This window comes from Cebus imitator, unplaced genomic scaffold, assembly GCF_001604975.1.
Source record: "Cebus imitator isolate Cc_AM_T3 unplaced genomic scaffold, Cebus_imitator-1.0 Scaffold51, whole genome shotgun sequence".
NCBI classification, from domain to species: domain Eukaryota; kingdom Metazoa; phylum Chordata; class Mammalia; order Primates; family Cebidae; genus Cebus; species Cebus imitator.
In genome coordinates, this window is record NW_016107366.1 from 10,852,610 (window position 1) to 10,877,451 (window position 24,842).

The following is a 24,842-nucleotide window of genomic DNA, read 5'->3' on the forward strand; positions in this document are numbered from 1 at the left end:
GGCGGCCGTCTCGAGGGAAACCCCCAGAGGCAGCGTGGCACCGCGCGGGCTCGGCCTGGTCAGGGCTGTGGAACGCCAGGCCCAGGTCCTCAGCCCGCCATCACCCGGGACTCGGGTGGCAAGGCGGCCGCCGGGCCTGGGCGGGACAATGGCCGCGGCCGCCGGGGCCCCGGGAGCCCCCGCGCTGGGGAAGGGGCTGTCCTAGGGCCGGGCGCCGGTGCCCTCCCCGCGCGGCTCGGGCGGGCGGAGGGGGGCGAGGAGTTCCTTTGTGGCTCTGCCTCCGGCGCGGTGCGGGCGGGGGGCGCAGCGCAACTTTGCCAGGCAGCGGCGGCGAGCGCGAGACGAGGCCCCGGGGCCCGAGTGGGGCCCCCAGTGCGCGGCCCGCCCCCGCCCCCCGCCCGGCCCCCTCCCCTCGCGCGCCGCAGCCAGCGCCCGGCGCTGCCCACTCGCGGGAGCCCCCGGGGCCAGACGGGCTGCGCAGCAGGAGAGGCGGGGGCCCGACGCGGCCCCCCCGGAGCCGGGCGCCTGGCGCGGGGGCTCGCCGAGCGCACGGGGGGCCGCGCGGCGCTGCAGACCCAGCCTCCCGCCGCCGCCGCCGCTGCCGCCGCTGCCGCCGCCGCCGCCGCCGCGGCGCTTGCAGAACCCAGAAGTGAACAGCAGGCGACCCGGAAGGTTTGCGCGCGGCTCCGCAGCGAGCCGGAGCCGGAGCCGGAGCCGGAGCCGGAGCCCGAGCCTGAGCCTGAGCCCGGAGCCTGAGCCGGAGCCCCAGCCCGGCCCTCCTCGGGCCGCCGGGCGCGGGGCTGCGGCCGCGTCCCGGAGGCGCCGCCAGCACAGCCAGGTCCGTGCGGGCCCGGGGCGCGCGGGGAGCGGGCCCAGCGGCTGCGGGCGGCTGCCCGCGGGAAAGTTGCGCCGAGTTGCGGGCGGGGGCCGGGCCGGGGCGCGGGCGCTGTCAGCGCGGGCCGGGGCGCTCTGAGGGCCCGGGGCAGCCTGCGCCTCGGGCCCGGCCGGGAGCGGCGGCGGCAGCGGCGGGGCGTGCGGGGTAGGAAGTGTCTCCCGCGGTGTGTCTGGGGCTGGTCTCCGAGTGTGTGTGCGTGTGTGTGTGTGTGTGTGCGCGCGCGTGTGTGTGTGTGTTTTTCTTAAGCCGGGCTATTCAAACCCTGCTGCAATTCTCCGGTAAACAATGATTCATGGGGCTTAATGCAAATAAACGGATTGCAAACGGCGCGGTTCGCGCACTTTGCAGCCGGCCCGGTGGAGCGGCCAGTGCCGGATTTCTCCCTTTTTTTGCAGATCTGCAGAATATGGCGTCCCTGTCCTGTTTTAAAAATAAGCCAGGCTGCCATTTTTGTTTTTCTTTTGTCTGAAAATTTTAATAAAACTGTCTGAGAATGTGGGAGAGGCGGCTGGAAGCAGAGGGGGCACCCGAAGGGTTGGCTTTTTTCCTTTTCTTTGGCGAGAGCTGCGAGCCTTTCGGGGAGGTGAGACACAATGCAATTGCACTTTAAAGAAAAAAAAAGGGAAGCTGCCGGGCGATTTTGTGGGGGGGAGGAGGGCTGGGAATTTAAAGTTAACTCCGAAAGTTTGCTTTGCTTTTCTTCTCTTTCTTTCTTTTTTTTTTTGGAAGGCGGTGAAATGCCGCGAAAGGATCTCGAGGCCCATTTCTCCCCCAGCCAGCTGCCTTTGCAGGATTTTTGGGAAAAGTTAACTGCCGGTTTCCTCAGAGCTGCACGGGGCCTGGGGGGGGGGGGGGGGGGGATGTGGGGGGTTGGGGATGTGAGTTTTGGGGGAACTGGGAAACATTTTTTGGAAGGGGCTCTATAAACATGGCATTGTAAGGAACTAGATCCTCAGATCTGGGGGACAGAGGGCCGGCAAGAGGGGCTTGGAGTGGGCCCAGGGTTTCCAGCAAAGACCCCTGGCTTGAGGAAATAATCCTGCTGTCCCACAACCCTGCCCTGGAGCAGTGTGGAACCTTCGGGAGCTATGTGTGTGGCAGTGGGCCTGTCTCCTTCATGGGTGGCCAGGACCCCCCTGTAGGCTGGAATCCCGCCCAGGCCTTGGGGTGACCCTTGGACCCTCAGGCAAGTGGGCTTGGCCCTTTGCTGTTGGAGAGCTTCCTCCCCAACCTGGTGGACCTTCTGCCCCCAGAGGTGGCAGCTGGTGGTGATGACTCCCTGACCCCACCCTATGGTGAACTTTTGGTTGGGTGCAGGCCTGCAGCCCAGTGGGTCCCATCTGAGGGGAGGAGCAGGAAAGGTAGTCTGGTTTGCTAGTCCCCCTCGGTGTGAGCCTTACCCCTGTGGTAGGCTCTTATTCCTTTCTGCCACTCCTGCCCTACGCCCTGGAGGTGGAAGCACTTGGGATTTCGGTTAAGTTCCTGAAGTATCTTGCTGGACAGGTCAGGGCCTGTTGGCTCTGCAGGTTGCTGAGCGGGAGTCTGAAGGCCAGGCCCACAAGGTCCGTGGTGGCTAGCGCTGTCCAAGGCACTGGGGCAGTGTTGGGCCTGGCCTCTCCCCTGCCCCCTACTCCAGCATTTCTTGGAGGGGAGACCCTTCTAGTCTTACTCCTGGTCTGTGTCCTGGCTCCAGTAGACGGAGTCAGTTCCCAAAAAACAGAGTTGGGGATTGAAAGCTGGGGTTAGGAGTTCAGGGCTGTGGAACTTGGCATGCCTTGGCCAGAGGGTACCAAACCAGGTGGTTAGATGGAGGAACTGAGGTCCAGAGAGAGGAAGTGACTTGCCTGAAGTCACACTACCAGGTAGAAGGAGACTGAGCCTAGGACCTTGATGTTCAGGCTCCCACTGCTGGGCTCCCTCCGAAGTTCTCCACTGGGGGACTGGACCCCCGGAAGATCCGTTTTGAACAGAACTGGACTAGAATGGGACAGCATGATCCTTCACTCCCTCCTATCCTTGCCATCATAATCCTCCCTGAGAGAATTGAACTTTACAGTTTGCACAGTGTGGTGTGGTGGTTATCACACCAGGCTCTCTCAGAAACTCAGTTGGAGTGAAATTATCCCAATGGGGATAATGAACCTCGTTATAAGGAAACCAAGACTCAGAGAGGTTGAACAGTGGCAGAGGAGGCTTAACTCAGGCCTGCAGGCTCCTCGCCTGGCCTTTTCCCAGATGGACTTTGGTGCTCGTGGGAAGGAATCTTCTAGGTTTTGGTGTCTCTAATTCTTCTCCTGAACCCAGTGACTAAAAATTCAGAGGCCCACTTCACCCAGAGAATGTCAGAGTTGAAAAGGCTCATGTCAGGAGTTCACCTGGGTTCAGAACGGGGAAGCCACTGGCCGGAAGTCAGTAATTCAGTCAGATCTCAGAACCAGACCCTGATCTGCCTTCCTCTGTGACACCCAGAGGGACAGTGAGCCTCTCTACCCATTGCCAGGCTGCACAGGCCCCAGGAGGGCGAGAGTTGCTAATGGGTGGTGGGGCTGGTGATGGTGTGGAGTAATGGCTAGCGCTCCGTGGAGACATGGGCTTGTCCCAGGGACTGAGGAATAGGCTATCTGCAGTCTTGGGGATTGGAGGCAAGCTGGTCCCATGTGAAAAGGAGGAAGCAGGTGTGTGGATGAGGTGGGGACTGGGTCTCAAGTCAGGCTGGCCCTAGCCCTTCCCTGAGCAGACACTTTCCTACCTTATCCCTCTGTAAAATGTGGAGCCATTCATTCCTTCTGCCATGGGCTATTTTATTCATTCATTTGTTGCCAGATTATTCCTTTATTCTTTCCTCATCCATTCATTAGTTTATTGGTTAGTCATCTCAGTAGTCTATTCATCTGTGCTTCCATGCGATCATTAGCCCACCTAGCCCACACTGGACAGACATGTGAGATACAACTGTAGTCCTCCAGGGCTCTAAAGCCAACAGGGAAGAAGAGGTGAGACCGCAGGTGCATGAAGCACTAGCCAGGGCAGTGTTCGCTGGGCACCTACTTGAGTCCTCAGGATAGGTCTCTCAGAGAATGGAAGACTTGAAAACACCAGAGGAGTTCCATACACCATCACGATGATAGACCTGGGTCCTGAGATCAAGTCCCATTGTGTCACATGGCTTCTGTGACTTGGAGCACATTCTTTCCCTCTTTGAGCCTCAGTTTCCTCAACTCTAAAATGGGGTGCTTTCTGTGAATCTCTCATGGGTTGTTGGGAGTGATATCAAGACAGGTCTCCCCACCCTGGCCAGGCATGCGGTGGGAGCTCAGTATGTACCCACTGAGTTATAAGGATTGTTGATTACTGACATGGGCCCTGCCATGATTTTGAGAACCATGGTGGTGGTTTCAGAATGAGACAGATGATCTGGGCACCCTGCAAGCCCTGGTCTGCTTTGTCATTCCCCTGCTGAAACTCTTCAAATGTTTCCCAGGCATTTAGAAGAAAAAATATCCAAAGTACTTTCTGGGCCTACAGGGCCCTTCATAGGCCAGGCTGTGCCCACCTCTCACCCTCAGCTCCCCGCATCCGCCTGCTACCTTCAGCCACACACCAGTTTCGTTCTGTACCTTGAATTCACAAAGCCTGGTGGCAGGGCCTTTGCACATCACCCCCCACCCCCATGGCTTTTTTCTGAGTGTTTGCATGGCTGGCACCTTCTTGTTTCACAGGTTTCTACTTGAATGTTACCTCCTCAGAGGGTCTGCCTGGACCACTTGCTCTAAAATAGCTTCCAACTCTCACTCTCTCACATCACCCCTTTTTATTTTCTCTTGTGGCTCTCACCAGTGTCTGAAACCTTCTCGTTTATTTATTTGCACTTCTTGCATGCCTACACCACTAGAACATGCTGAAGCGCCATGCATGTGAGTGAGCAGGTGGTTCTGGTGTGGCGTGGCTGGGCTTTTGTAGAGGTGAGGAAACGCTGGGGAGTCCAGGTGTGGCAGCAGTCCTGATGGCCAGGCATTGCCTGGGAGATGAAGTTACACCGAGGGCTGTCTTCTCCTCTCCCTCGGGAGACTCAGGGCTGTTGTTAGGAAATAATGAGATGATTAAATCATGAAATCTAAGAATCCTAGTCTCTTCCAATCTCAGAGCTTTGCATCTGAGCTTTCTAGCTCAGAACCTTTGACACTTGGAGTCTTAGTATAATAGCATGATCCAGTCTTAGGTTTAGAATCTTACCAAGTGGACTCTCACCGCCTTATTTAGCATCACAGAGTGCTCTTTTGTGCCATACCATGTTCTTAAAGCCTTTATAAATTTAACATATTTACCGGTGAGGAAGCTGAGGCACAGAGAGATGTAGGCAACTTGCTTCATGGAGCAGTTGTTGGAATTTGAACCTAGCACACTAGGACTCCTTAGAATCTCTCAGCCCAACCTCACTGGACCCTTGTACAGAGCAGGGGATTCTTTCTCATACCCTCGTTAAAAGGGCCTCTGATCTCTGCCTAGAAACCTCCCTTTAGTGAGCTCCCTCCTAACCAGGCCACCTAGTTTCCTGTTGTCAGAAAGCTCGCATTGCTAGGAAGTTTTCCTTCTTTACAAGGTGTAAAGTGCTGCACCTCCCTTGTGAATAATGCCTGGGAAGTGATGTTAGTGTCATGGTTTCCCAGTGCCTTTGACTTTGTGAATTCCTGGTTTCAGTAGCCTCTTTCTTCCCACTGGGTTGTGGGAAGAAAGGCAGACAGCCTCGGTGCAGTGTTGAATGTAAGAATGAATGAATGGGTGCATAAAGACCACGTGAACCCTCAGGATTTCCGAGTTCCTATCTCTCTAGCCTGGTGCTCGGCACTCATCCAGGGGTAATTGGTCAGGCTTGGTTGTGCTCAGGAAAATGAGACACCATTATCTCTCCAATAAAGTCTGTATCTGATGACATTTATATATGCGATTCTTGGAGAATCATGCGAGATCTAAAGTCATGCACTATTAGGAGAGAGGTGGATGTCCCAGATCATGTAGCCAAAGTTTGTTCTACCCGTTGGGGAAACTGAAGTGGGAAGGGAGAGGAGCAGGCCTTGTCCAAGGCCATGTGCATCTCTGTCTGCCCAGAGGCTGCCACGGTATCTGCCTCGGGGTTCAAAGGCAGGGGAAGGCCCTCAATAGAACAGCTGCTTCTTCTCTAGCAGATAAGCTACCCCTGTACAATAGGGGCAACATTTTTGGATGCACAGGGTGTGCCTGGCACTTGGGGGGAAATTGAGGAAGCCAGCTGCACTGGGAGTGAGTTGGGGTCATGGTGATAGGGATGGCTTTCTAGAACCTGGGGCTGGAACTGGGCTTTGGAGACTGGGTGGAATTTGGGGGATGTGGCTGAATAGTGTCTTTAACGGGTAAGGTGTGTAGGGAAGGCCAAGGGATTTGGCTCTGGGGCCTAAGGGGTCCTGCCTTGTTCCCTGCCTCATCGATGTGTTCACAAGGATACCCTTGGTGGGGTCCCCACCATCTGTGTCCTTTTCTGAACTTTGGGCAAAGACTTTAGGATTCTTGAGGGGATAGTCTAGCTGGCCATTCCAGGTTCTAGGGCTCTGTGGGGAACACTTGCCTGAGAGAGGGGGTACAGCCCTTCAACACAGTCAAATACACACATTCATACATATCCACACTATTAGCTTTTCCATTACCCACGCTGACCGTACTCCCTGCACCATCCTTGCCAGTGTGGGGCACTTCTCTGCTATTTCAGAAATACCACCAGAGATGTCCTGAACTGGACCTCTAGGAGCCAGGAGTTTAGGAGGTGTGCCTGTTGGAGTGTGCATGCACACACGGTACACACGTCACACAGCAGGCACTCTTGCCACTGGCAGGACTGTACACCCAGGCACACACTGTGCACTCTCCTGGGAAACAGCGAGCAGCCCCGTGCTTGATCATCTGCACATTCTGTCATATGCATGGTGTTCATCTGCACATAGCTCTGCTCATCCAGGCCTGCTCATGCACATGTGTGTTCCTACATGTAGATGAGCCTTGCCTGCACACAATCATTTACACTTGAGATAACATAGCCTCAAATTCTGGGCCTTGTGCAGCATGTCTTATACACACCCTTGCACTCACGACTGCACCCACACCTGGCCTAGATCTGCAGGAAACGGCGAAGCTGGCAGCTTGTTTCCATCTCCTGCCTTCATTCACTAGTATTTCTTGAGCATTTACTATATCTAGGCCTTGCGTTAGATGGTGATAGATGGGAGGAAAACTGATGTATATATATGGTTCCTACCCTAGCGGAGGTAGACAGGCAGTATACAAAAGATCACACAAATGATGATGATGATTTTTTTTTTTTTTTGAGATGGAGTCTCACGCTATCACCCAGGCTGGAGTGCAGTGGCACAATCTTGGCTCACTTCAACCTCTGCCTCCCAGGCTTAAGCAGTTCTGCCTCAGCCTCCAGAAGCTGGGATTATAGGAGGGCACCACCACACCCGAGTAATTTTTGTGTTTTTAGTAGAGACAAAGTTTTGCCATGTTGGCCAGGCTGGTCTGGAACTCCTGACCTCAGGTGATCCACCCACTGTGGCTTCCCAAAGTGCTGGGATTACAGGTGTGAGCCACCGTGCCCGGCCACATAATGATTAAGATGAGAGATTTTGGTCACTGATGATGGGAGAGGGGCAGAGGGAATGGCCTGGGCAGAGACCCTGAAGTGAGAAATCCAGGACATGGAGAAGGTGGTTACTGGGACCTGGGGAAGGTGCAGGAGATGAGGCAGCAGGTGAGGCTGAGTCTGGCTTGTCTTCTGTGGCCTGTTCCCCACGAGCCATTTGTCCATCCCACACCTCCCCCCCTCCTTTCTCTGTCTGCTGGCCTGCACCCCAGGCTGGAGGCCTGTTTGGCCTGCCCCACAGGCTACTGCAGTGGAGGTCCTGGGATACAATAGGCTTCTGACCACCTGCCAGGGGTTCCCTGTCCAGGACCCCTGAGACCTGTCTGGAAAGCTCCTGGGGGCCGGGCCAGAGCCAGGGTCCAGCAGTTGGCTTTCTTGTTTTCAGTTAATCTCAGACCTGGATCTCTGTCAGTCAGCAGAATGGCCCCTGTGGGTCCTGAAGGCCTCCCAGAGCTACTGCCACCCCAGATGGCATCACTGGCTTGTCAGATTTCCATGTGGGTCATTGGAATGTTGGGGAAGGCTCCCTTAGGCCTTAGAGAACCTAACAACAGCAATGGCAGAAAGGCAGCTGACTGTTCAGGAGTCCTGACTATGTGTCAGGCAGTGTTCGAAAGATTTTATCCATATTAGCTCATTTTGTCCTCAGTACAACCCATGAGATACCATGATCATCCCCAGTTTACAGATGAGAACATGGAGGCTTGGAGATTTAGGTAACAATCCCAAGGGCCTGAGCTGGGGCTATCTGGCTCCAGAATCCATACTTTTAACTCTCAGCTGTCACATTTCCCTTTTAAGGGTCCAGGAGCGCAGGCTATGATTTGGTTGAACCCCTTCACTTTATAGAGGCAGGAAAGGAGGCCCAGAGAGAAAATGGAGTTGCCAGAGGGTTCTGTTACCTCTGCCGGCACCAGATGCATGGCCTTGGGCAGGTTAGTACCTCTCTGAGCCTCACTCCTGACCCCAAACAAAGGAGCGATGACCATAGAAGCTTGGAAAACATGTGGGGATTGAAACTGAGAAAGGGCCCAGGGTGAGGGCTTCTTATGTTTCCTGGATATGTGCTTTATAAGTCATTAAGCTGTCCGTTCATGTTATAAGCATCTTTCTGAATACGTTATATTTCAAAACACTTACAGCATCTACCTCATGGGGTCGTTAGGAGCCGGAGTGAGAAATAGCTTGTAAAGTATCTTAAAGTGCCTGGTGTGGAGGAAGGAACTATTGTTATTATTACCATCATCATTTCATGCTGGCAGAGGGGATGGGAGCTGGGGGTCCCCAGGAGAAACAGAAGTAGGGAGAGGGATGTGTTCCAAACCTGCAGAACATTCTTTTGGAACTGAGAGGGTGTCATGGCCCCTTCCCTAGATGTGGGCACTGAGGCTCCCAGAGAGGGCCAGCCACCCTGGGTGTCTCTGGGTGGCTGGAGGTGGGAGTGGGTGGGCCAGAGGGTGAGGGTGTTGGAGAGGGAGGGACAGTGAGGGGAAGGGGCAGCCTCCCGGCTCCCACTGACCTGGCCACAGCCAGCAGCACCCACCCACCCTCTGATCAGCCGTGCCATCACAATGAAAACAGCCCTTCCCAACCCTGCGAGGCTGCGGAAACCCGGCCTAATTGGATCCAGGATCCCGGGAGCCTCTTTCCTCCTGGGGAAGGAAGTTCTCAGCAGTGAGTTTCTGGGGCTGGCCAGGTCTGGCCAAGGTCTTGAGACTGGGGTGGGGTGAAGCGGCTGGGGCTTAGGGTTCTAGGCTGCATGGAGTGGCAGTATGTGGAGGGCAGAGGGGCCATGGGAGGTAAACTGAGCATGTCTCAGGAGCCTGAAAGATGGGAAGCCTCAGTTTCCCTCTCCTAGACCATCTGCTTATCCCCTCCAGGCCATCCTTCTAGCCCCATAACAACTTGTCCATTGAAAACCTTGGCCATGGCCCTCCCTTGCTCGGGGACCTCCCCTGTCCCCGCCATGGTCTTTCACTGGAGCACCTTAGCTTGGAACTCTGGTCCTTTATGAACGGCCCCAGCCACCCACCCTTCTTCCCCTGTGAATTCCTGCACTATAACCCTGACCCATGTGATACGGTGTACTTTCCTGCCTCGGGCCTTTGCACATGCAGTTCTTTCCACCTGCCATGCTCTCCTCTGGCATCTCTCTCTTGAAATTTCCCCTTCCCTCAGCAGTAAGCACCATCTTCCTGAAGTCTGTTTTTCCCAGTGAGATGAGTTCACCCTCCTGAGAAGGCTGCCACTACCCTCCTTTCCCTCCCAGCCCAACTGTAGCAGTAGCTGTTGCCCCTCTCTGGGGGCAGGGACTATGTTTGAGAAACCTTTGCTCTCCCAGGGAGTTAGCAGTTTTCCAGCCTCTGCACACACTGCCCCTCTGCTGCACCGGCTCTCCCAGCAGACTTCTGAGTCTTCACGGCACACATGGAAAGACCCCTCCTCATCGGTTTCCTCTGATCATCTGTTGAGTACCCAGTGTATGCTAGGCACTTGAGGCCCTACTGCATGGCTAGCAATGGGCTCTGGGGCTGCAGTAGTGGTGGCTGATGGGGAGATAGGCCTAAGACATATTTAGAGGCATGGTATTAATACAGTGGTGGAGTAGGGAGAATGCGGGGGACCATGGGAATGTATAACAGGGTAGCCCGATTCCTATGTGGGAAACATCAGAAGTGACCTTTAAGTTGAGACAGTAGGGAAGACCTGCGTGAGCTGTGGGGCTATGTTGGGGTAGGGGTTGTAACCAAGAACCAGACCAAGCCCTGCTTTTGGGGAGCCCACAGCCTGCTTGGGGGACTGGACAGACAAATAAGCAGATACCAGACAGGTCCTCAAGGCAGTGCCAGCTGAGCTGAGTTTTGAGGGCAGGGTTCCAGTTGGGTGGTATGGGTCCCAGATGGAGGGGCTCAGACCGTGCAATGGCATGGCACATCAGAGCACCTTGTTCTAGGGGCCCTGATGCTGGAGGGATGGATGCCGAGGGACACGCCTGGTGAGATGAACATGGCCAGGGGACCTTCTTGGCAAAAGCCTGAGCCTTGGGAAAAGCCAGGCTGTGGAGTTTGAACTGGATTCTAAAAGTAATGAGAACCAAGCAGGATTTTAAGCAGTAGACTTAGTGCCCTGGGCAGGCTGTCCATCAGCCTGGTCCTCCCCACTGGGGCCCCTGGATGGGACCAGGAGTCCCTTCCTGACTGTTCTCCTGGCTGGGGTCATGGGTGGGACTGGAGGTTTGCTGTGGGATTTTGAGCAGGCCCCTGTCCCTCCCTGAGCCCTGCCCTCCTGGGTAAACTTGCAGGGCCTGAGGCCAGAATCCTCTATGGGGCTGTGGGCTGGGATTTGGGGTGTCTTGCTTTGCCAAAGCTTGCTTAACTTTTGGTTTTATTAAAAATATTCCCTTAAAAAGTCACATAACAGTACTCTTCCAGGCCTGTCACGCCATCAGCTGTGACATGCAGAAAAATTAGAAAGCAGGGATATGAAATAAATAAAAACCCACCCCATCTCTGCCCCTGCTCCAAGCTGGAAACATCACCCGTGTTAGCATTTTGGTGTCTTCTTTCCCTCTTTTCTCTCAGCACCCAGTTTTTACATAGATGTCAGGGTGGGGGGTCCATACATGCAGTTTTAAAAAATCTTCCCCTTTCCCCTCTGACTATTGTTGTGTCACGAGTATTTAAGTGACTGCAGAGTGGTTTCAATCCTTCCTTTTAATGGATCCAGTGTCAGTATGGGCTTTAGGGCCTGATTATCTGGATTAAAATCCTGCACATAACCGCTTGACTTTGGGCAAATTTCCTGATCTCTCTGTGCCTTCAGTTCCTGATAGGCCGATGTGAGTGTTAAATGAGTCATTACAAGGCCAGTCATATTGGCAGTTATTAACAACCATAGACTATGTCACCAAGTAACATGACTTACACAGAACCTGTTTAAAATTTTGGCTGTTCCAGGTTTTTGCTGTTGTAAAAAAAAAAAAAAAAAAAAAAAAAAAAACACTGACGCAAACCCCTTTGTGCATGTAACTTTTTCTGTATTTGGGTTATTTTCTAGGGATGGATGACCAAGAATGGGATCACTAGGCTAGGAAGTTTGGACATTTTTAGAGCTCTTGACAAATTCATGCCAGATTGTTTTCAGAAATTATTGTTACAATTTACACTCCCACCAATAATACATGGCATGCCAATTTCACCATACCCTCATCAGTATTAGGTGTTAGCATTTTCTTGCTTCGCATTGCTATTTTGACAGGTGAAACTCATTGAATTTTCACTGCTAGGGAAGCTGAAACATTTTCTGTGTTTATTATCTGTTAACATCCTTTTTGGGTCAGCCAGTCTTTAGAGAATACACATAGCCCCTTGGGTCAATTAGGAAGACAGGACTTAGATACAGGAAAGAGGGGATAGTGTAACTCAGAGGACAACACAGTGCCAAAGTGGGTGGAGGGGACTCGGAGGAGGGGGAGGGGGCTTCTTTCTACCAGGCCACAGACCTTTCAGTCCCCCCTACCCTGATTATTAAGTAATTGATTAATTAATCCAAACCTTTATCTGATACTCTTCGGGGCTTAAAAGATAAATAATTCAGCCATGATCCCTCCCCAACAGAGTGCATGTCCAGCAGCAGAGATGGATGAGCAAACAGACAGAACATGGGGTGAGAGGTGTTCTGCTGTTGGAAATGCAGGGTACAAAGGGGGCAGAGAGGAGAGCACACAGTTCAGCCCAGGCATGGAGGCAGAGCAGTCCCCAGTTGCTTCCAGGAAGAGGTGGACTGTAAGCTGGGGCCTGAGGGAGGCACTGGAATTCCATGTGCATCCACAGGATGCAGCCTGTGGAAGGTGGGAAGGTAAGAAGGGAAGCGGAGCCCTGGGGGAAAGGGGAGACTGTCAGTCTGGCTGGGCAGTACAAAGTGGAACAGCCAGAGAGATTGGCAGGGGCCACACCTGTCTGGAGGAAAGTGGGGAGCTATGGAGTGTTCTTAGAAGGTCAGGGTTGTGATTTTCTATTTTATTAAAATCACAGTGACTACAGTAGTGGAGTGGAGGATGAGGGTGGGGGTGGGGAAACCTGTGAGGAGGCTCTTATAATAATTGAGGCCAGAGGTGAAGGGGGCCTGGATCAGGGCCAGGGAGGTGTTGTAGACCTTCTTCTCCCCAACCCTGTAGGATCCTAACCAGAGTCAAGGTGCAGATTGAATGCCACCTCTTCCAGGTACCTCTTTCTGACACCCACCCTCCATGTGCGTGCTTTGAGGCTGGGGGCTGTGCAGGGCCTGGCATGCAGCAGTCAACTGCCTGCCCACCAGCAGCTGACCCTGACCTCCCCCTGCCCCCTGCCTCTGGATCCTCCATCTGTTGCCCGCACTAAGCTACCAACTCCTTTCTTTCATTTTTTAAGAATGAATTTATTGTTTTCATTAAGCAACTGAACGGCATTACCGAGAATTTGGAAATCAGAGAAACAAAGACCAAGACCAAGATTGGCCCCAGCTGCCTCCCGCCTTGCTCCCAGCCTCCCTCTGGGTGTGGCTCCCTGAAGCTTGCTTTTTCTGACGCAGGTTTTTATTTCTGCCTCCTTTGTAATAGTGTCCGGAGAGTTTGGAGTCCTGCTCTCTCGCATTTGCTTTGTGAGGAGCTAGATCCTATGTGGCCATGGGGTCTGGGCAAATCTCTTCTTTTTAAAGATGGGTTCTCGCTCAGTCACTCAGGCTGGAGTGTAGTGGTGTGATCATGGCTCACTGCAGCCTCAAACTCCTGGGCTTATGCGATTCTCCTGCCTCGGCCTCCCAAAGTGCTGGGATTACAGACGTGAACCTTGTCCCACCAAATCTCATTTTTTAATGTCTGTGGGTTGGGCTGTAAGTTGCTTTACTGAACCCCTCGGCATTGCAGTGGGTGAGGCTCACTACACCCTTCCCTGGACTGCTTGTCCTCTTTGTGTCCATTTGTCCAGGTCTGAATGTCTCCAGGTGGCAGGGCCCGACACATGATGTACCCCTTCCTCAGTACCCCCCACTTAATTCCCCTCCGTGGAGCTTGCTGGGCTGGCCTCAGAGACACCCTTTTGGGACAGGGTGATAAACAGACCTCGTTTCAAGTTCAGACTCAGCTCTGTGACCTTAGGCAACTTGCTCAACCTCTCTGGACCTCAGTTTCCTCATCGGTGCAATAGGTCTATTATGAGAGTAAAATAATGGCTGTAAAATATCCTGGTACAGTTCCCAGTCCATTGGAAGTGGCCACCTTGGGCTAGAGGCTGGCAGAAATGAATGAGCACCAACTCTATTTGTGAAGAGTTTGAAGTCCAGTGGGGAGGACACCCAGGAAATATAACTGCATTGGAGTGCAGTTGGCCCTATAGTGCTGGGTCAGATCTGGGTGGCATCCTAACTCCATCACTTACGAGCTGTGTGACTTGGGGCAAGTTGGTCAATCTCTCTGAGCTGCACTTTCTTCTGTTACATGTGCATCTCACAGAGTCATTGGGAAAATTCAGTGACATGAATCATAACATACTCAACACGGATGTTGAAATCAATGGTAGCTGGCACTTTATTACTATTACTATTGTTATTATTGTTATTGTTATTCCCATATACAAGGTGCTGTTGGGAACACAGAGGAAGTGACTGGCTGGGGGTTCAGGGAAAGCTCCGTAGAAGAGGGAACACTTGAGCTGGGTCTTGAAGGATGAGTAGAAGTTCACCAAGTGGGAAAGGACACTCTAGGTAAGGAGCCTGTGATTCCAGGTTGCACTCTGTCAATGAGGGTTTGTTCTTTGGGGGATTAAAGCATTGTGTTTGTCCCACCTTCCCTGAGTGCCCCCTCTGCCACCCTCCGGGTCTGCCCTGGGGGAGGTGTGTGCTTACCCTCCTGTAGCAGCCTCCTGTGTCGTGGTGGCTGTGGGTTCCTCCTCACGGCAGCTGCTGGGTCCCCATCAGTCCATGTTTGGGGCCACAGGTCTGTATCTGTCATGTGTGTCTGGGTTTGGTGCTGTCTGTCCGCATGTTCCTGTGGCTGTATTTGTCAGCACTGGTATCCACTGGGTCTCCTGGGCTCCACTGTGTGGGACCCCTGCATGCTCCCTCGGCCTCCAGCTCCAGGCCTCTTTGGCCACTCTCCTCCCTGGCCCAGGTGCAGCCCCTGTCTCTCTGCTCTGATTCCAGGGGCTTCCCGCTGCCTCTTCTCCTGGCCTTTCTAGTCCCCTCTACACTGGGCACTCAGAGGGGCCTTTCTTAATCACAGATTCAGTCCCATAACCCACCACTTCAAGTCCAGCCTCCAGGCCTAGGAATTAGGGGGCAGCCTTTTAGATCTGGCCCCAGCTGCTGGCTCCAGCCTCACCTCCTGTCAGGCAACACCGTATGCTCGTGGCTCCCCTCACACACTGTTGGGCTCCTTGCCTGGGGGCCTTTGCTCAAGCTGTTGCTTCTGCTGGGAATGCTCCCACCCCTTCTCTGCCTGGCTAACTCCCACTCATCCTTTAAGACCCAAGGCAGGCATCACCTCCCCTGGGAAGTCCTCCCTGGTCCTCTCCAGGCTGGGTCAGGTCCCTGGCTTTGGGCTGCTCATCCTTTACATGATGGGCAGGAGCAAATGCCTTGCCCAAGATCACACAGCTGGTGAGTTGGAGTCAAGATTGGAACGTGGGTATGTTGGGCTGCAAACAGAGCAGGCTGTTCCACAGTCCAGGTGAGGCGACAGTGGCAGGGACTGTTGGAGAAGAGCGGGTGGGCTTGAGAGAGATTTTGGAACTGGAATCCTGAGGACATGGCTGAGATGGGTCTGAGGTGGGTGGGGAGGGAGGGCGAGTGTGGTAGATCACTGTGTGTCTCTGCAGGAGCATCTGGGCAGATGGGGATGTCTTGCTGTGAGTTGGGAATGACTAGATGAGGTGCGTGGCATAGGGGAAGACCAAGTCCAGCTCAGGCCTCTGGAGTAGGAGCAGCCCAGGAGTCGGCCTGTCAGGAAAAGGTCTGGCTGGAGGTGGGGACTTTGGGCTTGGTGGGTATTTAGATTCCAGAGTGCGTGGGCCACACAGGAACTAAGGCTGGTGGGAGAGAGGGGGCTCCCACTCCATCCTGAGGAGCTGACTTGGTGGGGAAGAGAGACTGAAGATGTTAAAGGAGGCAGATAAAGAGAGGAACCAAGGTGTCATGGCACACAGGCCTTCTCCAATGGGCCAGGTGGCAGGGAGGCCATGGAGGACAGGACTGGAAAGTGGCCCATCAGCTTTGACCTCAGGGAGGTCACTAGTGGTGTGTGGTAGGTCCCATAGGTGGGAGTTCTTTGCAGAAGCTTGTGGGTCACTTGTCTGCTTCCTCCACTTAGCTTGGGGCTGGGGAGGGCAGAGTTCTTTCCATTTGGCTCAGGTTCCCCAGCACTGATCCCAGTTTGGCCCACAGGATTTGTCTAGTCTGAATGGATAGATGGTTAGGTGGGCTAGCTGCCATCAGCAGCAGAGTGTTTCATTCTTTCGCCTATCCAATGTTTTTCACCTTTTACAATAAGAGAAACAAAATGATATTTACTCCCCTGCAAGGATCAGCCCTATGTCTTGGGGCTCACAGTAGAAAGTCTTGGCTTTTGTCATGCTTGAGGCCTGGCCACCCTCGTGTCTCCTCTGCCCATCCTGGCATGCACACTCAACCCCAGGGAGGCTCCTGTTTCTCCATCCCCAGCCCTCACCAGATCCTCAAATAGTTCCCTCTGCTTCAGTGCTCCCCTGGTCCATCATATTTCCTGATGCCTTTCACCACCAGCATTCCAACCCAAGATCTTAGCATGGCATTCAGTGCCCTGCATCTCACCACCTCCCTGCGCTGCAGCTGTCTTTGGTGCCTGTAGGTGCTATTCACTGTCCCAAGCCTGCCTTGTGCTTCCACATCTCCATGCCTTTGCTCAAGCCGTGACCTCTTCCAGAAATGTCCTTCTGCCTTGTCCCTCTGTCCTGAACACACATCTGGCCATGTCTCTTTCTGGCTTCAAGCCCTTCCCTTAGGCAGGGTCTGAGTGGCTTGGCCTGGTCCTGGCCACCTTCCCCCCGCTCACCTCTTGCCAGGGCCATACCCTCTCATACAGGTCCCAGGGCTGCACAGGGGATACCTACCTCAGAGTCCTGTTGGGGGTCTCACATGAGATGCTGTTGATGAGCACCTAGCAATGTGTCTGACATGCAGGAAGAGCTCAGGAAATGTTCAGCCCGTGCCCTGCCTTCCCTGTGCCTGACACACAGTAGGTAGACACCAGGACTAGGGTCACTGACTGAATCATTAAATTACTTAGAACCAGCCAGTAAAGGATGCAGAGAAATCAGGCAGAGGTGGTACTGATCAGATTAAGTGATTTGGGGCCCAATGAGGGTAAGGGGTGGCCCCTGCCTGACCAGGGGTCTGATAGGTGGCAGAGAGAATGCTGTATCCCAGCTACGGTACCCTGGGCAAGGCCCCCTCTTCCCATAGCTCCCTGATCAGGGTTGTGGCTCTGAACTTGGCATTGAACTGAACTGAAGAGGAGGAAAAGATGGATCTTCCAGAACTGTCTGAGAAGCAGCGAAGCGCAGGGGGCAGAGTCTTGGGCCAGAGCAGGGGTGAAGCAGGGCAGCCTGTTTCACCCCATTTTATAGATGAGGAAACCTGAGGCTTAGAGAGCTAGCACCCAGCATCGCAGCACAGTGCTGCTTCCTGTTGCTCATGCATGTGGCCTGAGCAATACGCCTCCCTCCTGGTGCCCTCGTTTCTTCCTCTGTGAAATGAGGGTGAAAATTCTTCCTTGTTTGCCATCCTCCTGGGGTTCTGATGAGAATGCCAGTGGGCACAGAATAGCTTTGTAAACTATGAGCAGTGATAGATAATTGTATGGGATTGTCTTTAAAATCATTCTGATTATTATTACTTCATTTATTCATTCCATCATGCATCTCACATTATTGATAACTGCTGGTCCTGGGTGCTGGGGAGACCCAGATGAACGAGACAGATGTATCCAATCCATTATACAACTCACATTATTGATAACCTCTGGGCCTGGGTGCTGGGGAGACCCAGATGAACGAGACAGGTGTATCCAATTCCCATGCTTCTCTGGTTAAGTCCCCCAGCTCCCTACCCTTAGCCCTGGAATCTCCTTACCCTGGCTTTACAGCTCAGTCCCCTCCACATTTGCCCCTGTGGACAACAGCAGGGTTGGGACAGGTCCGGACACTGCTGTGTTAGCAGGTGTTTGCCTGTGAGGTTGCAGCCGTGTCATCCTAAGGTAGGGCTTATTCACAAGGCTGTGGTCGGGATGCTTTGTCGTTCCCCAGAATGGCTAAGGGACTGGTGAGCTGGACTTTGGAGTCAGGCAGATTAGGGCAGGAATCTCAGCTCTCTGCTTACTTGCTGTGTGACCTTGAGCGAGTCACTCCACCTCTCTGAATTCAGTTTCCTGAGTTGTAAAATGGGGATGATAAGAGTGCCTACCTGCCTTTCAGCGTCATTGCGTCTGGCACAAGAGAGGCAGTTGGTAACCTGCAGCCTCCTCACTGTAATTATTGTTTTGAGTTTGTTCTGGGAAAGGAGAAGTCCCAGGGGTCTGGAGCAGTCAGGGAGAACTCCAGGCAGGAAGTACTTGTGTTGGGCTGTAAGGGATGGGTGGGCAGAGGGAAGGGCATCTTGGTGCCTGAGGATGGCGGAGCAGAAGGGCTGATACAGGGCAGGAGCTGCCCCAGCCACCTCAGGAGGGTGCTCTGACTCAAACTGGCCCTCAGGCTGGGAGTGAGGGGTAAGGACGTTTGGATATAGGTATTGAGCCGTTTGCATATGGGCATTTGCTCTACCAAAGACTAGAATTTGCAAAGCAAATTCCCCAGAGGAACCAGCTTGAGCAAATCTGATTTCTAGTTTTGACTGTGGCACATTTGCCTTGTGGCCCTAGACAGGTCTTCTCCTTTCCCTCTCCCTGAGCCTCAGTTTCTTCACCTATAAAATGGTATAATACTACCTCTTGTGCTTTAAGTAAAGATCACAAGAGATAATTCACCTAAACTTTCTTTCTTAAAATACGAGATTAGATTGTGTCCTTATTGAGGGCTTTCTTCCGAAACCCTATAGCCACCATTCCAGTAGGGGCTTCTCAAGCTCATAGGACCAGGAAAAGAGGTTAAAAACACTTAATTTTGGTCTTTCCTGTCAAAATAAACAATTACATTTAAGCAGCAATACCAGTTAGGCAAGTGTTTTCTGTAAGAGAGAGATAAGAGAAACCTGACAGGGAGCAGGACTTAATGGAAACCCTCTGTGAGGCATGGTCCCTGTAAGTCGCTTCTTGACTTACTCTAGGGTCGCAGGAAGACAAACCTTCTGGAAGACTGAGATAGCCCTGAAGGCCCATCCTTCATACTGCCCTGGTTGAAAAGGCCTTCTAACTGCACAGGCCTGCCATGGAACTTGCCAGAGGTGAGGGCCACCAGACAGTTTGTCACACACTTTTACCAGAGAGCCCAGACTGCCCTCGTTTCAGACCTCTCCAACCCCACCCTTCTGTAACCACAGCATTCTCATGCACATCGTTGTAGGTCAGATGTTGCACGTGGCATTGAACAACCACACATGGCCTGTTTCTTGAAGATAACTTTCCAGAAATACAATTTATTGAGTCAAAGGGCATTGATCATTTGGGGCACTGTAAATTGTCCTGCCAAACTGCCCTTCAGAAAGGGTGTATCTGATGACCCCATGTTGCCCCCAGAGTTTTAGAAGGATGTCTGTACTCAAGGGGTCCAGGGGGCAGAAGGGCAGGGATCAGGGATGAGCATTTACAGATTTGCTCCAGGACTCCCCAGTTTGTCTCTGTACTTGGGGGGAACCTTCTGTGCTGAACCCACAGGGTTGGCACAGTAACCTGGGGCCCTCCTGGGGGATGGAGATTGGTCAGCCAGCACTGGGGTAATGAGGGGGGAGCTGGATGAGCCTACTCAGGTTTGGATGTGACCTTTGCCTTCTGGGGCCCACCAAGTGAGGGGTGAATTCCAGGTTTTTCAGCCTGGAGATGTGGCTCCCTGGGCCTGGTGGGAGGCCTGCTGTGCTGTGAGGCTGAGGGACCCATGGGGACATGGATCCCAGATATTGGCCCCAATTTGAGTGGGTGAAGTTGAGGGGTGCTGTCCGAGGCGTGGGGAGGGCTCCCTTCCCGGTAACAGTTGCTCTCTTCCCGCAGGATGGCCGAGCCTCGATTTAACAACCCCTACTTCTGGCCCCCTCCTCCCACCATGCCCAGCCAGGTAAGACTGACGTCGCCCCTCTGGCTGCCCTACTCTCCCTGGATCTGCTTCGCTTTGCCTTGGGTTTTGGCTGTGGCCTGCGGGGTGATGGGTGAGGATCGAGGGGCTCGCGGGTGGACCAGCGGGCCTGGAGAAGGCTCCGGGTGCAGGCTAGACCCCCTCAACCCGTCCGCTTCCGCCCGCAGCTGGATAACCTGGTCCTGATAAACAAAATCAAGGAGCAGCTGATGGCCGAGAAGATCAGGCCGCCTCACCTGCCGCCCACTTCGGCCTCGTCGCAACAGCCGCTGCTAGTGCCGCCGGCGCCCGCTGAGAGCAGCCAGGCCGTCATGTCGCTGCCCAAGCTGCAGCAGGTGCCGGGGCTGCATCCGCAGGCAGTGCCGCAGCCCGACGTGGCGCTGCACGCGCGGCCGGCCACCAGCACTGTCACAGGTAGGCGGCGCGGGCGGGGCCGGGCGAGTGGGCGGGGCCTGCGGGGACAGGGCCGAAGGGGGCGGGTGTGGAGGGGCGCTTGGCGAGGATGGGACCCCGGGAGGTGAGAGCAGGGCGGGCAGGGCCTGAGGGTAGGGCACAAAGCTTTGGGTGGTGGGTCTGGCCCCGACGAGCCACAGCACCAGACTTCCAACAACCCTGTACTGGACAGACTCTCCACCCCACAGTGGACACGGCAGGAGTGGGTGACTGCCCCATAGGGCTTACCAGGAAAGTCAAGTTCACATAGAGAACTTTGGAAATCCTGAGATTCTTTGGGACTCCAGAGAACGACCCTGACCAGATTTGGGGGGTAAGAGACTTCCTAGGAGGAGCCAAAACGCAAGGACAGGTTGGCTGCAAACTAGGGAACTGGGACAGCAAGTGGAAACTGCACATTCGAGGGGAGTATATGTGTAGGAAGCAAGAGAAGGAGAGACCCTCTGGGGTGGGAAGGCCGGGAAGATGGTGGTGGTGATAGTGATGATGGCAGCTAGCTCCAGTCGAGCACTGGTGTCTGTTCACTAGTGTTCATTGTACTCCCAGCAGCCCGTGAGGTGCATGCTGTTGGTGTTAGGTGGAACACTGGACTGTTTTGACTTAGAAAAACAGCAGTTTCATGCAGTTCACCTTAATGTCTCCATTCAACAGATGAGGAAACCGAGGCAGCAAAAGGTAAAGCCACAGTTTACAGCTAGTGAGAGGCAGAAGCTGACAGTATGGCTCCAGAGCCCCTGTCTTTACTCTGTTTCAATGCTCAGTTCTGCTGAGGCTTCGGGGAAGTGGGCACCAGATTAAGAATGGTCCTGTGGGCCACAAAGTGATCTGGACTTGACCCTTGGGCAGTGGGGAACCATTGAAAGTTTTTAAGTAGGGGAGGAAACACTCAGAGATGGGTTGAGAAAACCAAGTCTGGCTGCAAGGTGGAGACTGGGCTGTCAGGGGATAAGCATGCCAGCAGGGAGACTGTCAGGAGTGTAGTGGCCTGGGCAAGGCAGTGGTAGTGGGAATGCAGAGAGGTGGACAGATCTGAGATACATCGCGGGAGAAGAGAGGACAGGATGTAGGAGGGTGAGGGAAGGGAGGAGGTGAGGGAGACTCCCAGGGCACTGCCCCTGTGATGGAATCCCTGGAGGAGGAACAGGGCTGGGGAAAGATGTGAGCTTAGTCTTGGATAGGTTGAGGCTGCGGTGCTAGGGGGACATCCTGGGGGTAATGACAAGGGGCTGGAGCCGCCAGAGGCCCTCCTTGGAGCCTGGCTATCTAAGCTTTCTTGGGAGACCACAGTGGCCAGTCTTTGTTCCTCCCTGGTCGTCCTTACTGCCAGCTAGGCGCTTCTGCCTCTTTCCGTCTCTCCCCCCTTTTCCCAGAGTCACCCAAGAATTACAGGGCCTGGCAAACCTCTCCAGGCCCCAACTGCACTCTGCACATCCCCTGTTATTATGATTTTATTACATTTATTTTTTCCATTATAAAAGTAATATTAAAAAAGTAATATAAGCATATTAAGGAAAATTTGGAAAAAAGAGAAACTAGCAACAACAAAAAAATCATTCATAATCCCCAGCTCCCAACCCAGCAGCTCAGAGAGGCTCTTGGTCCATTTCCTTCCTTTGCCATATGTTTTTGTTTTCCAGTATTCATGTGTGTTTCGCTGAGCTTGTGGTAGGGCTGTACCTATGATTTAACTTGCTTTTTCTACTCACCATTCTGTCATAAACATATATATTCCACTTTTTATTATAATGGTAATATATAGTCATTATAGAAAATTTAGAAATTGCCAACAAGCTAAAAAGAGAAATATAGCCTTAATCCTACTGTTAGAATTTTTATATGTTTATAATTTATTTTATTTTGTCCTTTAATCACAGATGTTAAAAATGGATGAATTCACCAGGTAAAAGATTCAAATAATATAGAATCAGGTAGACAAAGAATGAAAATCTCCTTTTACCAAAAAAAAACTTCTCTTTCCCTAGAGAGAACCACAATTAGCAGTTTGATGTGTCTCTTCTCAGATCTATTCCTGTGCATTTACATGCGCATATATCTTGTCCATATATATGTATGTAGTTTGAGTGTGCCTTCTTTAAAATAGATGCCTCGTATGTCTGATTTGCTTCTCTCATCTGACAGCACATTTTGACCTTCTCTCTCTGTCACTGCATCACATTGAGCTTGTTTTAGTGGCCGTGCAGTTCCCCCAATGAGAGTGGACCACAGCTGCTTACAAAGCTCATGCTGAGGACTAACAGGTTGTGTCCAGTTTTTTATGATCACCGATTTGTATGGAAGGCCCATGTACACACACCTCTTTGCTCATGTGGGAATGTTTCTTTATTGTAGATTTCTAGAAGTAGAATTGCTTGGTCAAAAGTTACGTACATTAAAATTTTTAAATTACTTATTATTTTTTAAAGAGATAGGGCCTTGCTCTATTACCCAGGCTGGAGTGAAGTGGCATGATCAAGGCTTCCTGAAGCCTCGACCTCCTGGACTCAAGTGATCCTCCCACCCCAGCCTCCTGGGTAGCTGGGACTGCAGGCACACATCACCACACTCAGCTGACTTTTGTATTTTTTGTAGAGACAGGTTTTGCCACGTTGCCCAGGCTGGTCTTCAACTCCTGAGCTCCAGCGATCCTCCTACCTCGGCCTCCCAAAGTGCTGTGATTACAAGTGTGAGCCACCATACTTGGCCATGTTTAAAATTTTAATGGCTGTTGCCTGACTACCTTCCATTAAGGCTTTGCAAATGCACACTCCCACCGCCAGTGTATGATACAAAACATTCTCCTGCTGACTTGACATTATCTTTTTCAATGCACACGTCTTTAGTTTTTTCTTTTTCTTTTTTAAAAAAAAAAAAAAAGAGCCACACAATAGATACCATTTTCATCTGTCTGTTTCAGCTGATAATGTAAATGTTTCTAGTCTCCTCATTTTTAAAAGAATAACTTTTATTACAAAAGTTTTTTAAAAGCTCATTGTCAAAGAATCAAAGTACAGTTAAGCTTTTTTTATTGTTTTTATTACTCCTAATATACCATCCACATCACATTTTGGCACATCCTCTCCTTATTTTTTCTGTGCATACATATGTAGTTTGCTTCAACAAACATAACCTTCTTTTTAATGGGCAGTTCAGTAGAGGCAATCGATCGCTGTTTACCGAACCCGTTCCTAATGTTGCATATTTCAGTTGCCTCTAAAGTTTTGCTGCTATAAATAAGACAGTAGGGAACTTCTTTGTGCCTTGGTCTTTTTCTATGGTTTGAATTTTTCCAAAGGGCCGATCTAACTCAAGTTAATCTTAAGGTGTCTAAGGCATCTTACACATGTACAAGCTCTCATTTAGTTGCCCCTGCCTAGTAACTTATGAATGTTCATTAAGCGGATGCTCGCCTGCCAAAATCACATAGCTGGGTGGGCTGGCCGGGCCGAGCTGGCCTCTGCAGCTCCCCTCACCCGTGCCCCCACCCACATGTCTTTGCAGGTCTGGGGCTGTCCACCCGGACCCCGGCTGTGAGCACTTCTGAGTCGAGCGCGGGCACGGGCACGGGTACCAGCACCCCGTCCACACCCACCACCACCAGCCAGAGCCGCCTCATCGCCTCGTCCCCCACCCTCATCTCAGGGATCACCAGCCCCCCTCTCCTGGACTCCATCAAGACAATCCAGGGCCATGGCCTGCTTGGCCCCCCCAAGTCCGAACGCGGCCGCAAAAAGATCAAGGCAGAGAACCCGGGGGGTCCACCTGTCCTAGTAGTCCCCTACCCCATCCTGGCCTCGGGCGAGACTGCCAAGGAGGGCAAGACGTACAGGTGGGGCTTTCAGGCGGGACGGGGTCCAAGTGGGCTTGGGACTGGGGCTTGAGCCAGGGCTGCCCCAGGAGCCCGGCTGCGGGGCTGAAACAGGACACCTTGGGCCGAGTCGGGTAGGGGGAAGGCCAGTGTCCAGAGGGACGGGGCCTTGTGGACAGCCCCGCCCACATCCAAAGTCCAGGTACAGGGAGGGCTCCTGGAGAGAATAGAGCCTTGGCCCCTTAGGTGTGGCCTGTGGCTGGCAGCCACCCCCACAGCCTCAGATTGTGAGAGTCAGTTTCCTCCTCCCTTTAAGCAGTGTTGTGTCAGCCCTGTCAAACCCCCCACCTTTGAATCACCTGTCTCTTGGCCGTGCACTGTGGCTTCTGCCTGTAATCTCAGCACTTTGGGAGGCCAGGGCGGGTGGATCACCTGCAGTCAGGAGTTTGAGAGCAGCTTGGCCAGCATGGTGAAACCTTGTTTCTACAAAAAAAACAAAAGTTAGCCGGGTGTGGTGGTTCACCGCTGTAATCCCAGCTATTCAGGAGGCTGAGGCAGGAGAATCACTTCAACTTGGGAGGCAGAGGCTGCAGTGAGCCAAGATTGGGCCTCTGCACTGCAGCCTGAGTGACAGAGTAAAACTCTGTCTCAAGAAAGAAAGAAAAAAAAAAAGATTCATCTGAAGAGCTTTCAGAAAATGTGGATGCCAGGGCTTTACCTCCAGGAATTCTG

At 52.9% G+C, this 24,842-nt stretch overlaps 1 protein-coding gene across 4 annotated transcripts in view; it reads left to right on the forward strand.

The window, feature by feature from the left end:
- Positions 1-686: 686 nt before the first annotated feature.
- Positions 687-24,842, forward strand: part of ZNF362 (zinc finger protein 362) — a 41,435-nt gene continuing 17,279 nt past the window's right edge. Inside the window, exons 1-5 of one of the 4 annotated variants that reach the window (XM_017527979.2) lie at positions 693-838; positions 14,178-14,303; positions 19,771-19,834; positions 20,020-20,266; positions 23,804-24,131. In XM_017527979.2, the coding sequence (XP_017383468.1) occupies positions 14,266-14,303; positions 19,771-19,834; positions 20,020-20,266; positions 23,804-24,131 (677 nt within the window). In that variant the 5' untranslated portion in view covers positions 693-838; positions 14,178-14,265. Of the gene's footprint in view, positions 839-1,109; positions 1,479-13,390; positions 14,304-18,893; positions 19,011-19,770; positions 19,835-20,019; positions 20,267-23,803; positions 24,132-24,842 lie in introns of those variants that run through there. The other 3 variants (XM_017527980.2, XM_017527982.2, XM_017527983.2) reach the window with 3 other exon arrangements.